This window comes from the organism of the source record quoted next, unplaced genomic scaffold (genome assembly GCF_019419815.1).
Source record: "Pyrus x bretschneideri cultivar Hongxiangsu unplaced genomic scaffold, Pyrus_bretschneideri_v1 Contig36, whole genome shotgun sequence".
NCBI classification, from domain to species: domain Eukaryota; kingdom Viridiplantae; phylum Streptophyta; class Magnoliopsida; order Rosales; family Rosaceae; genus Pyrus; species Pyrus x bretschneideri.
Window position 1 is genome coordinate 4102411 of NW_025999679.1, and position 14672 is coordinate 4117082.

Here is a 14672-nt window from a genome sequence, read left to right on the forward strand (position 1 = left end):
TTAAAAGGCATTACTTAATATAGTCCTAATTCAAGATATTATAGGCTTTCTCCAAGTCTAGCTTGACCACCGTAAGACCCGTTGGACCTTTCCTTTTATTGAAATTGCTAAAAATCTCATGGGCAACTAAAATATTATCCACAATAGATTTTTGTGGTGCAAAATCACATTGATTATCAGAAATGCACTACTAAGAAGTGCCTGATAAGTAATATTACAAAGATTGATATATAAGATGGATACTCCAAATTATTCACTTTAAAACCCCTAAAAACCTTTGGTACATCAATGTTTCCTTGGCTAAGATCTTACAATGCCACTAAGCTACAGTCCAACATCACTATTATGTACATCTTAGGGTATTCCATGGGTTATAAGAGTGTTATTTGTTATGACTTGAAGACAAAGAAATGTATTATTTCTAGGAATGTTATTCATGATGAGACAGTATTTCCTTTTTAAAAAAATTCACAACACACAATTAGAGAGCAAATGGTACAATTTCAATCTGGTATTTCTCAAATATTAGGTCCAATACCAGTTACTCAACCTTCAATTGGTGTTATTTCTCAAGATCTTGTGATTGATTCTGTCTCCTTATCTTTTAATCACTATGGAATGTCAGTACCTTCTACTGCTGAAAGCAATGAGAATTCTCAAGTTCAAGACTGTGAAGTACCAGTTACATCAGACCATACACTTTCCACTTCAATAGATACAACTCCTTTGCTTCCTATCTTCAATCATGCACAGTAGAAGGTACTCTTTCCACTTCAATAGATACAACTCCTTTGTATCCCAGTGTTTCTAGATATTGACAAGGGCAGGTATGGAACATTATAAGCCTACATCTACACCATCCAAACCTTGCACACATTTACTTGCTACTGAAGAAACACCTATGATTGATCCACGTCATTACAGAAGTTTGGCTGGTGCTCTGCAATACTTGACTTTTACAAGGGCATGATCTAGCTCATTTAGTTATCATGGTTTGTCCATTCATGACTAATCCTACATAATTGTATTTTTATTTGGTTAACAGAATTCTAAAGTATCTGCAAGGTACAATTGATTTTGGTTTGAGGTATACTAAGAGTGAGGATATGTCTATAACTGCTTTCTCAGATTCCGACTAGGTTGCTAATATTAACACTAGAAGATCCATCACTGGTTATGTTGTGTGTTTGGGTTCCAATCCAATATCATGGCAGTTAATTGTTTCAAGTTCAACAAAAGCAGAGTAAAAAGCATTAACCAGTGGTGTAGCTGACATTTTCTGGATTCAATCATTGCTCAGGGACATACATCAGTTTCTTCCCTTACCTTCTTGTTTGCATTGTGATGATATGTCTGCACTTGCCATATGTTCTAATCCTGTTTTTCATTCCTCAATTAGATGTCTAAAAGCTTCAAAAAATTAATAAAATAAAATAAAATAAAATAAAATAAAAAGATATCTCAAATATTTTCGATTTGGCTAATATTTTGTAAGGATAATTCATGAGGTGCAACTTGAAAAATAGACAGTTCGGATCATTGAAGTTCGATTAGGTGTGGATATATATAACTTTTTTCAGTCTGTTACATCTATTCAATTGTGATTTCTGATGAACAACCCTTAAAGCTAGAACCAATATGCCCATGACTACCACAGCATTCCTTCATGTAGCTTTTGCAGCACCCACCGACTTCTCTTTTCTCTAACACACAAGCTTGACTTGCTACTGATTCCGAGCAGCACACTTCCTTTTCCATTGTCCCTGAGCCAATGCAAGATTTCGTTGGGGCTGATTCTGCTTGGTCACAACCCGTTACAATATCAATAGTCGTATAAGGAGGCGAGTTTTCATCCAGATTACAGTGACGCTGATGATCACAGCTTGTGGCAAACGTCTCTCCTAACGCTTCATTGTGAATATGATCTTTGCCACAGTGAGTTGAGTGGCAATGACCAGTACTTGTCAATTTTTGGCATTCCTCCATTGAAAAAGCAGAATGGTTGCAGTGTTTTGGCTCGTGTATTGCATCACCTTCCTTTCTACTACGCTCCTTTCCACAGTTTCTTGAGTGGGAAATGTCACTATCTGTCAATCTTTTGCTTTCATCCAAAGAAAAGATAGAATGATTGCAGTGTTTTTCCTCATGGACTCCATCACTTTCCTTTGTGCTGTGCTCTTTGCTGCAGTGCGTTGAGTGGCAATGACCTTTACTTGTCAACTTTGGAATTTCAACCAAAGAAGAAGCAGAACCATCGCAGTGTTTTGCCTCGTGAATTTTATCACCTTCTGCACATGAGCTCAAATTATGATGACTCAAAAAACCATGATTGTGTTTATTCTGTGACTCAAGATCTTTATTGACTTTCATGCAGCTTGCTTCATCACAGTGTCTTGCCTTGCGTAAGTCATCACTGCACTTAAGCATACACGGCAAGCTTGAATTCAAGGGAGTAGGCTGGCACTGCGATGAACACTTTTGAGGTTCACAGGCTTTCACAGGTTTGCTATCTGAGCAACAATGTTGGTTTTTGTGAGAGAGGCTATGTCCATGGCTTCCATGTTTATGGGCATGTGGTGCAGAAGTACTCCCTCCATGCTTTTGGGTTCCTTGTAAGAGTAGCATGCTATTGAATATAACAAGCATGCATGTCCCAACATCAGCAAGAACCGCAGCCCAAACGAGCGGATGCCCTGCAAATCCCAGTGCAAGGATACCAACCTTAGTAGTGATTGACAAAACAACATTCTCAACCACTTTTCTATTAGCCCTTCTCGCCAGTCGGACTGCTTTTGGTAGTTTCCTAATGTCATTTGACAGTAAAATTATATTCCCAGTTTCTTGAGCAAGGGCTGATCCTGAAATGCCCATTGAGATACCAATATCCGCTGTGGCTAATGCAGGGGCATCATTGATACCGTCTCCAACCATTGCTGTATTTCCTTCCGTTTTAAATTCTTTAACGATTCTTGCCTTATCTTCAGGTAGAAGTTCTGCATGTACTACCTCGAGAGCTTGCTTAAGCTGCAAGTCAGATAAATTGCTACTCTTATTAGTTCCCTTTTCCCCTGAATCTACAAAGGAAATATACATGCAGTTCTACAGCGATGTATACCAAGGCAAATCATAAATTGAATCAATAAAGTGAGCACCCGGCTTCAGGCATAGGCTAATATATTAGAAATAATGCACCTGTTCATTTGTATGCAATGAGGCAGCATTACTATCTCCAGTGAGCATAGCTGTTTTAATACCCAACTTCTTCAGCTCTCTGATAGCCTCTGCGGCCCCAGATCGACAAGCATCAGATATTGTAAAGACTCCGGTTGGGGTTCCTCCAGAGTATATGTATCCAATCGTTTTCCCACCATTAGAACCTTCAGTTGTAGGAACTGGAGTTTCAAACAGAACCAATGATGAGAGATCCAAAAGTCCATAAACAAAAGGAAAATGGATCATAACTTTGGAATCACTAGCTATCGTTTGGAAGATAAGGAGTTGATGGCATTTACCTATTTCACAAGCAGCTCGTAAAGCTATTTTTCTGTTTCCAATGTAGATATCTTGTCCATCAATTTTCCCATGGATACCTTCCCCGGGAAAATTTTGGAACTCCTCCACATTTTCAGGTTTTGGCTCAATCGAAAGCGATCTTCCATAGTCAACCAGCGCATCTGCCATTGGATGACTGGACTTCCTCTCAATGCTTGCAACCCTTCAAGAGGATAAATAAACTGTAAATTTAGTGGACAAAGGAAATTCTTCCAGTGAAGAATACGATCCAACCATTCCTTTTCCGATTTTTAAAATGCAGCCTTTAAAACTGCCTTAAATTACTCTTTAAATTAGAAGTCGCTTTCTGAATTTCATGAATTAAAAATTTTCTTTCCATCATAATTTTGGTGTGTGTTATTCAACATGTTGATGAATAGAGGAGTTCCAGTCTATACCAGTAAAGCAATGTGTTCAAGCTAATGTCATCACGAAGAGATTGAAAATCCATCACCACAAATTCACCCCTTGTTATTGTCCCAGTTTTGTCAAAAGCCATGATCTTAACTTTAGCAAGGATCTCAACGTAGTCACCTCCTTTGATTAGCAGTCCGGATGTTGCTGCCTTTGTGAGTGTGCAAAAAGTCACAACGGGTGTAGAAAGGATGAGGCCGCAAGGACATGCACTCACTAAAACAACCAATGCTAAGTGAAACCACTTGCTCCAATTGTGAACATGTAATGCTGCCGGAATCACTGCGATAGATACGGATATGACTAGGACCGCTGCAAAACAGCAGCACAAAACATATAATCTAACCGTTTGCATTCTCCTTAGTAGTAAAAGAATAGGGAAACACATGAAATGTATGGGGAAAGTAGACTAACCTGGGGTATAGAACATTGCGCATTTGTCAATGAATCTTTGAGTTCTGGTTTTGCTGTTTTGAGCCTCTTCAACGAGTTTGACCATTTTGGCGACCGCACAATCTTCAGCTAACGCTGTAGTTTTAACACTAATATAACCTTTACAAATACAAACCAAAATTTGTCAGAAATGAAAAGATAACTCTTTTATTCAAGATGAAAGAATGATGAGAGGGAGGTTTATTTTACCATTAAGATTGATAGTGCCCGCCCAAACAGTGGAGTCCTTTTCTTTGGCTACTGGATAGGATTCCCCGGTTAGTGTTTTCTCATCCACTTCGCTTTTTCCTTCAACAACTATTCCATCAATCGGTATAACTTCACCGGCCTTAACAGCAAGAATTGTGTTCAACTTAACCTCATCAACATCTACAACTTCTCCATTCTCAGCTAAGACTGCTTTTCGGGGCGCCATGCTCATCAACGACGACATCACTGCTTTCGCCTGAGTACATAAAAGCATGTCATTCTAGATTTTTGACTGTCTATGATACACATTAGCAAGTCATTCATTAATCCCTAAAATAACACTTTAATGTATTAGTACTTGGTTTATCACATAATTATGTACAAAACTGTCTTCAGCAAAACTTCTTGTTCCGAAATCTGTTCCGCATACTCAAACTTTCAAATCCACTGCTACGTTTTTCTGCCACTTATTGTTACTTGTATTTTGTTTTATTCGTTCTGAAATGTTTCATAAAAACAAGGATGAGGGTTTTATGCTAACCCTGTATCCTGCACAAGACTGAAGCCACTCTGCAATGATGAACAGAAAGACAATGGAGGCAGCTTCGGTATAGTCCTTCAAAGCAATTGTTCCAACCACTGTCAAAAGTTACACTATCTATCAGTTTATCGATACCAGTAACCAGTAAACTATATAAAAACTATAGTACCAAAAAAAAGAAAAAAGGATTTACTGATACTGCAATAAGCTAATGTTTTTCCTTCGATTTATATATATTTTTGTATTATTTTACTTAAAGATCTGAAAATACAGTCCCATTTTTTACAGCATTTTTCTCCAAAACTCCGACTGAAATCATAATTCATTAGATTTAAAATTTTTAATTTGGTAGTGTTTTATTCTTTTACTCAATTGCTTCTTCATTTCCATGTATCTCGCATTTGAGTTGAAGAACCATTTGTTTGTTAAAGTTACATACCAACCGTCAGACGTGATGAGAGAGATGATGCCCTAATGGAATCCGTTGAGACTATAAACTATAGAAGTAGGTGTAGAGTACTAAAATAGTTAGGTAGCTTAGCCAAGCAAGTCAAAACATACGGTTCACGAAATAGTTAGGTAACTTAGCTGTAGCACCCTTATTCACAAAAAATGGAAAGCCAATGACGAGCTAGGGCAATGAAATTAGACTTTATGATGAACTAAAAAATTAGAAAACCTACCCTAAAAAGAAAAGATTTTAAATCCAAGAAGAAATGTGGAAGTACAAAAATGCCGAACAAGCTATAAGAGGATTACTTCAAAAATGCTCGAAACCCCCGAGCGTTACTTAAGAAAGCCTCGAATAGTTAGATTTAGGAACCCTGCAAAACAGGGACCTTAAGTTTTTCAAATGTTAAAACAATGGCTAGGTTTGCATTTCTCCAAAAACTATATCATCTGAGGGAAACAGATCGGGAAGCGATTTTTAACAAAATCCAAATATCCATCCAAACTTTTAGTTTAAACACGCTTATCCATTCGAACTTGCAAGAAGCCAAAGACTAATCATTTGGATCTTTCGTGTGCATAAAAAAAATATCTTTAGTTGCGTACCGGTGACGTTTGGATTGGAACTCTTAAACCGACATGTATCCATACAAACTTTCTAAGAAAACGTGATGTGTTGCAATTTTTCTAAACAAAAAATATAAAAAAAAATTAAAAAAACAAAAGGATCAATTGTTTTGGTTAGTTCGGTGTGACGAGAAACTTTTCAATATGGAAATACGACTTGATATATCAAATGTTATATTATAATTGGTTAATTTTTTTTTTTTTTTAATTTTCAACCAATTATATTAATACCTTTAGCGTACAAGACAATATCCTTGACATACTGAAAAATCTCTCTGGTGTGAAGGTCGGCAAAGTCATTTTAAAACATCCAAAGAGCTCGGTGCCCAAAATAATCAAGTGCATATGTACAATATAACGAACAAGAATCTTATAATTTCAAAAGGAACTAAAATAAAATGTTATTCTTACTGTATTTTTATACCATATTTGTACTACATCTAATAGAAATGGATCCCATATGTGTTAGTGAATCATACATCTATTAAAAAGCTAGTACAAATATGATTCGGTAAATAAGATAAATATAGTATTACTCAAAACTAATCAAAGTTGTAATAAAAAAGGGACGGCCGAGATTTATTAATACCATAATTTACTTGTCCAAATTATACCCAACCTTTTAGTCATTTCCTTTTAACCAATTATTATAAAATAGCTTACCAAAATTTTGTAGAGCACAAATATTATTAATTTGACCAATAACTTTTTTTAATTTTTTTTATTATTATTAACGAATTACTGCATGCGTTTTTGTCACTCCTCATGTATTGTTCCCATGATAGATGATTGACAAAAGAGGATGTGTTTTAATTGTAAGTATATGTCATCATATAATTATTGTAACACCATACGGCAGTGTAAGACCAATATTAGAGCTGGTTTGGTATTGCTATGCTTTGAAAAAAAAAACTGTTTTTGCTGTGCTGTGTGAATAAGTTCATTTTTGCTACTTCACGTTTTCAACTTTTTTTCATCCAAAACTGTGAAAATAAGTTGTTTTTAAGTGTTTATCAAACATTCTTTTGAGCTCAGCTTTTTTTAATACCCATTTTTTATAAAAGTATAAGTGTACCAAACTAGTACTTAGAGTGGTAGAAAATTAACATATTGTGTAGAATAAAATGACAAAAAGTTGAATATTAAGACCAAGTATTGACTCACCGGCAATGATAACAAGAATGTTGATATCATGAAACCTGAAATTTCGAATCGATGCAAAACCTTTCATAGCAATGGGAAAAATGCCAAGGGCCACCGCTCCAAGGGCCAACCATCCTAATGGCCGATACGTATACTTCAGAAATGATAGAACAAGTAACACGCCACTACCAATTGCATAGGGACTTGGCCACGTTTTCTTGTAACTGTCCCCTGCCCCATACACTCTCACATTTGCTTCTAACCTTGCTTGGTTTAATGCCTTAACTGTCCATAGGATAACAAATGTAAGACTGCGAATTTAAACGCACATTCAGGTAAATTAACTAATAGTACTAGAACATAGCATTATTTAATTTCTTCTTACTCAAAGAACTTCTCTCTACTTTTGGTATATAAAAGAAACATATTATGTACTCATTTTAGTTTATCAAGATCACAAGGGCATTTTCATCAAGAAAAATATATTTGCTTCTGAGCACTATCAATTTTGTGATGTCTATTCATGTGCGACCATGGTCGTATTAATTTCTTTCAACTTCCAACAAGTTTCTAAATGTCATTTGATGGGACAAAACAAAACCAATTGCATATGGACTTGGCCACGTTTTCTTGTAACTGTCCCCTGCCCCATACACTCTCACATTTGCTTCTAACCTTGCTTGGTTTAATGCCTTAACTGTCCATAGGATAACAAATGTAAGACTGCGAATTTAAACGCACATTCAGGTAAATCAACTAATAGTACTAGAACATAGCATTATTTAATTTCTTCTTACTAAAATAACTTCTCTCTACTTTTGGTATATAAAAGAAACATATTATGTACTCATTTTAGTTTATCAAGATCACAAGGGCATTTTCATCAAGAAAAATATATTTGCTTCCGAGCACAAGAAAAATATGATCACATCATATATAATACTATATAATATTTCACCCCTTTGGGATTCATAGTCAAAGAGTCCCAGGACTCACACCAAAGGGGTGAAATATTATATAGTATTATATATGATCACAAGAAAAATAAGGTAAAACGGACAAAGAATTAGCCGCCCAACAGAAAGCTAGTTTTAGGTATATTATAATAATAAACTGTGAAACCAAAGTAACGTTCAAAGAAGTTCAAAATGACAAAACAGTGAAAGGAGTTACGAAGAACAAGAGTCCGTAAGATGTTTTGGTACAATCCCATCATAAAAAATTGCAGAAAGCATCTAAAAGATACGAAATTATTTGAAATACTTTTATATTCTATAAATTAGTGGGTGATCAAAAGCAAAGTAAAACATCTTACGAACTCTTGTTGGATTGTACACGATATGCTGATTAATAATGCCCTTTGACAACAGAAAAAGTAATGTCCACCGACTGCTACTTTTTTTTTATCTTTTCCCCAAAACTATTTGCTTTCTGTTGTGCAAGGAATAACGCCAAAAAAAAAAAAAAAAAAAAAAAAAAGCGAACAAACAAACAAACAACAAATTTTTAACACAGATATTAGAGAATTAATGGAAAATATTAATAGTAACTGGTGTAATAATTTGAGAGAAAATAAAGATTGTTGGGTACTTACCAATTTGAAGCTGGGAAATGAGGAGGATATCATGGACAACAATTACAGTTCTGGAAGGCACAATCACTGAAACCTCTTTCACACCTTCAAGAGGCTTGAGGATATTCTCTATGAGTGGAACTTCTGAAGAGCAGCACAACCCCAAGACATCAAAGTAGGTCTTCTGAAACTTTTTGGCTGCTACCTTTTCTTTGACCTGGGCAGAAGCCATCCTGCTTAATTATCTCCCAACTTCTGCAAATACAGAGGACATTATGACAAATCATTAATTTTCTTAATTTTCTGTTAGCTTTTTTACGTTTTGTAAACAATCATTGTGGTTGATTTGTGAAGAGTAAGAGTTCTGGAAATTATTGGACCAGAAGTTCATGTGTTTGTGTGTGTGCGAGAGAGAGAGAGGGAGAGAGAGAGAGAGAGAGAGACAGAGAGAGTTGTGGAAGGAATAAGTGGTGAATGAAGAGGGTGGAAGAAGAAAACCAAAATCAATAGGATGAAAAATGAAGAGTAGAAAAGGAGGCTTAAAGAAAATCACCTTGTAGGTAAGGGTAGGTCTGGGGATTCTTCAAGCTTAATTCAGAGAGACTAATAGGCTCAGAAAAGTTTAAGTTGAAGAAGTTGTGGGAACTATATACATATATATATATAAGAAGAGGAAGGATTCTAACTTAAAGAGGGACATGTACAGAGAATATCTGAAATTAATGAAGAATTCTTTACCAAAACGACTTTCTTTCGTTGGAATAATTGGTTCACCTTTCTCTTGTTGATGAGACACAATTAGTGGAGAATCAGTAGGAGGGAAGAAGAATGGAATCCACATGTAAATCCACATAAATGCTTGTTTTTAACAGCATCTGTGCTCAAACTGATTGAGATTTTTAACTTTTCTTTAATTTACATTAGTTTCTATTTTCACCAATTTTTATTTTTATTTTTTCCAACCCTCCTCCATCTTTGCTATCTTCCCTTTCCAACCTTTACCTTTTTGTCCAAGGGAATCATTTTTACACTCTTTTTGCCATCTCCACTTTCCTGCGTGTATTTGTCTTTTGATTTAACGTTAATTTTCAGTTCTCTAGCTGGAAATAAGAGGGGAAGTGTAAAGAGATAAAGGGGGGTAATTTGGAAAATATCTTTCCCTTTTGTGTAATGTTAGATTACATTTTCTTATCACGTTAACTACCCATTATATGTCGGTTGATGTGCAAACACTAGTTTGCCATTGCAATTGATCTAGCAAGTACACATGTTGACCTTAAAAATTACAAAGCTTATATGGCGTGCAAGTCGAGTAATTAATGAGTTAACTAAGTTTTTATGTGGTTGACTACTGATGCTGGCGTGCAAGTCGAGTAATTAATGAGTTAACTAATTTTTTATGTGGTTGACTACTGATGCTGGCGTGCAAGTCGAGTAATTAATGAGTTAACTTAGTTTTTATGTGGTTGACTATGCCCGCTACCAAGCTTAGTCTGGCAAGTAAGATGGATGTGGTGGTGTGGTGATGATTTGCTCAGCTGACTTCTACATCGAGCGACTTCAGCTGGGGTTCTATAACCTGAAGACGAGGTTATGCATTCACTACTAAGTTCAAGATCTCTTGTACCATGTTCGGTAGCTTCAACTATATTGATGAAAATATAAGTGCGCCGAATCAGTACCAAACTGTAAGGATAAAGGTACACAAAAGAAATGAGTATCTTTGTGGTAAAAATTGTTCGGTCGTCGATATGAGAAACTCTAAATGATACTTGTGAATAATCGATCATAGAATACTCCATTTCACTAGGAAAGTTGATGAAATGACCTTTTCGACAAAAGAATCAGAGACTCTTCGCTGGCTGGGACTTGGGATAGATAGTCAGTCGAAAGTGGAGAGTCTGTTGGTTAACCAAACTGCCAAGACTTCTGGACCAATCTAGTTATGCGACTCCAGTGTTGTTTAACCAAACTATCACCTTCGCTAATTATCAACCAATGATGTTTAACCAAACTAAATTTGTGTGGACGTATAGTAGAGTAGTTAGTATTTTCTCAAGGGCGTGATCAGTGGGTTTCGCATAAGCGTTGATTGTGTGTGGAGCTAAGGGTCCTTTTTACGTTGCAAAACTATTTATATTTATGAGGGTTAATTTCTTCATGGCCAAGTCTGCCAAGTGATAGAATGCTACTAGGACTGTGACTCTTCAACGTGCACCTGAATATTTTTTTACATTCAGATCCCTTTCCTACTTAAACTTTATCTAGATCAATTTTCAGCGTCTTTGACTTGAACTAGGATTTTGAACCTTGTCCCTTTATGCGTCCATTTCACTTCTTATCAGATCAATCACAAGGTTTTGATCCTTAGACTAATTCTAGTCTTGTCAAAACCCATCCTGTCCTTAATAATCCTAATTCATCCGAAACTTGACCCAACCATCATCTAAATGTGATCCTTTAGCAGTCGTAATTCTACTAAGACTTGGTCGCACCACTAACGTTCCTTTTTCTGGCTGAGACTTTACCTCCTGGGCTAAATATTCATCATTGGGCCAAGATCTAGCAATTTTCCTCTTGACTTCTCATTTCCTCGGCCTAAATCCTAGATTTTAGGCCCAGATAGATATTGTTGAGAAAACGTCTTCATTTTGCCGGCCGATTTTGAAATAAATCGGCGAAGAAAATTAATTTTGCCGAGCAATAATTTAAGTTGTTTCTTTGTGCTAGCCAAAATCAAAGACAAGATAATTCGTTTATTAAATGTCGTTTTTATTCAGACGGCTCGGTACGTGGAGTGGTTGAAAAATATTGTGCTAGTCGAATATTGTGCCAAAATCAATGTTCTACGTTTTGAAGGGTTTCATTTTTCTTCGCACAATATTCGCCAACCACTCCACGTATCGAGCGGTCTGAATAAAATCGACATTTAAGAAATGAATTATCTCTTCTTTGATGCCGAGTTGTACTTTAGTAGAAAATTGTTGCAGTGGTTGATGAAAAGGCTTGGATGATTTCATTCTTGGCTTAGTTGTGTTTGTGTATGTTTTTACTGCTTGTGGTTTGTGTGGCCTCAAATTTTTACTGATGGCTTTATGTGTTCCTCAATTTCAAATCTGCCACTCTTAATCTATATATTGTTGGCAGATTTACACTGTTAGTTCTTGTGTGTTCTTTTTTTATTGTGGCTACTATATAGAGGATATATTATTTTTGCTTGTTGTGCATTTATTCTACCCATATCAAGAATTTGATCAATGAAGAAGATGTGCTCGGTTGACACCCTTGTTATCGTGTTATAATTGTATTTATATTTAATAGATAATCGCTATCGCTTCGATTAAACAAAATAGATACAAGATGACACACCCCGACCGAGATCGGAGCGTGCTGGCCGTCACACACAAAGGTGACGTAGCCATGTGCACGTGCGGAAGCTAATAAGTAGTAATATAAAAGTACGAATAATTAAAAACTAGCATACAAGTACTAGAATGAGTGCTAGTTAGTGCGATACAAATTCAGAGCAGGTCTATAGCAGTCCAAATAAAACAACAACAGTAGTACGCCCGAAGGCGACCCTACAATGGGGAGTGTCTATCAGAACGCCGAAAAGCTCTCAAGGGAAACCACCTCAACGGCTAAGCAACTAGAACCTGGAGGGGCGCAAAACAAAAGCGTGAGTGGGCAAAAACAATTCTTTCTAAAACCATTTACAAAATACTTTCTAACCCCTCGCCGTAAAACCTGTATACTTCCCAGAAAATAAACATATATACGTATGTGTAAACATGCAAAACATGCTCAAGGGTATACCAATCATGCTCAAGATATGCCATGCCAAAATCTCAAAGTGATATGCAAGTGCCCAGGTATAATCATAATCAATATCATGTAATCAGGCAGCCGGAGTCACCTACGTGACCTGTACGGCTACATCTAGAGCTCAAATCTCACTCTCGATATCTAAACCTGCCCACGAGTCGAAACCACCTAAAGTGGTCTGTACGACAAGCCTGGGTGTAACATATATATACGCTCTAGTGCTACGATCACGTGAGGGCTGTGCGAATAATCGCGGGTCACCTACGAGTCGGAACCACCTATTGTGGTCTGTACGACAGGCCTATGCACCTAGCTTGGATCCAAGCTGAGCGTATGGTGCGGGAGGTGAACAACACGTGAAGGACTGTGCCCTACTCTGGGCGGGAGCACTAACACCGGGGGTGCAGGTTATGAGCTCTCTAAGCATCTCTAACCACTATTTAATGCAATCGTTAAAGAACGCTTACCTGGCACTTACCTATGCTTCCACAGCACCCACATATAAATATATATGACATATGCATATGTATATGTATGCCACAAATAATGCATGCAAAGATGCATAAACGATAAATAATAAAGTGCATGGCATAAGGCAAATAACCCTTTTTAATTCAATTTCTGGGAATATAAATGTATATAGGTATATACGGAAAACAAAAGCCCACTCACTGGTATGTAGAAGGGTCGTAGCCCCCCTGTCTCGCGTGTGCACGCTCGTCCTCTGGGTACGTGTCACCTAGATGCGAAACAACTATAAAAACGTTAACTTTAAAGCACATAACCCGTTTCTCGTAATAACTTCTCATACATTGCTCAAAATGGACAAATGAATATACCCACGTGCTCTACACAACCTCAGGGTCACAACCATATTTTTAGAAAAATTTTTGGACCCCGCACGCGCCCCCACGCGCCAGCACAGGCACGGACCTACGCGCCCCCCACGCGCGGCCACGTGCCAGGCACACTGACGGTGTCAACAGACGCCGTCAGGAATATTCCGTTAAACTGACGGAATATTCCGTTAAAACTAACCGGATCCGTTAACGGCGTTAGGAATATTCCGTCAGAATTGACGGAATATTCTGTCGCCTTCTTCATTCGAACGCCGGCGACGTCGCTGGCGCCGGAAACTGGGAAAACCTGCAACTAGGGTTTTCTCGCTCGTTTCTCGACCGTTTTTCGTGATTCTTGGACCAAATGAAAGCCCTAGACTAGTAGAACATGTCCCAACAAGTTTTAAGGGCTAAAACTAAGAGATTATACCTGTGCAATTTCTCCAAAACCGGCCAACTTAGAACAGGACGATCCCGACGTCCAATTTTGTCCAACGAAGCACTCCGAGGCTCCTTGGGACCTCACCAACACATCTACAAGCTCAGAAAACCCAAAAACTTAATGTATAACTTTTGCATAAACAGTGCTCAAAACGGACATCGTCGAATCGACGTGAAAACGATGTGTTTCTCACCTGAAAATGCTACGGTTGTGTTCCCCTCGACCTCACGAGCTCAAATGTGTCCTTGGTTTCCTCGATCCACCACAGTTTGAGGGGTATGTGTGTTGGTCCGTACGTTTTTGGAAGAAGAAGAAGAAGAAAGGGAGAGAGAGAGAGAGACACGGGACAGAGACAGAGAGAGGGTGAAGAGAGACAGTGTATGTGCAGGTGTGTGTGTGTGGCCCAAAGCTTGCCAACACCACACAAAGTAACCAAAAACAATAATACGAAAACCAACTAGGGGTAAAAAGGTCATTTCCTAAGCACATTTCCGATATTTTCGGGACGGGATGTCACACAAGAGGCCTAATTTTATGGCCCATGTGGAGCCATAAATATAGGCTTGTTTTTCCAGATAAACACTTTCACCCTTTAACTTTTTCTTTTGGAAAATATACAGTAAT

General features: G+C 37.4%; 1 protein-coding gene across 4 annotated transcripts; it reads right to left on the minus strand.

Moving 5' to 3' along the window:
• Positions 1-1536: 1536 nt before the first annotated feature.
• Positions 1537-9866, minus strand: LOC103936716 (putative inactive cadmium/zinc-transporting ATPase HMA3). Of its 4 annotated transcripts, none has more exons than XM_048591965.1 (11): positions 9717-9866; positions 8964-9197; positions 7971-8066; positions 7391-7558; positions 5150-5247; positions 4609-4864; positions 4381-4518; positions 3951-4278; positions 3513-3715; positions 3193-3392; positions 1537-3024 (listed from the first exon to the last, which is right to left on the minus strand). In XM_048591965.1, the coding sequence occupies exons 2-11, from the start codon at positions 9172-9174 to the stop codon at positions 1591-1593; spliced, it is 3132 nt and encodes a 1043-aa protein (XP_048447922.1). In that variant the 5' UTR covers positions 9175-9197; positions 9717-9866; the 3' UTR covers positions 1537-1590. The 4 variants fall into 4 exon arrangements, with proteins under 4 accessions (XP_048447922.1, XP_009344844.2, XP_009344843.2 ...); XM_009346569.3 differs by having other exon boundaries at positions 9681-9833; XM_009346568.3 differs by lacking the exon at positions 9717-9866 and adding an exon at positions 9496-9640.
• Positions 9867-14672: the final 4806 nt, after the last annotated feature.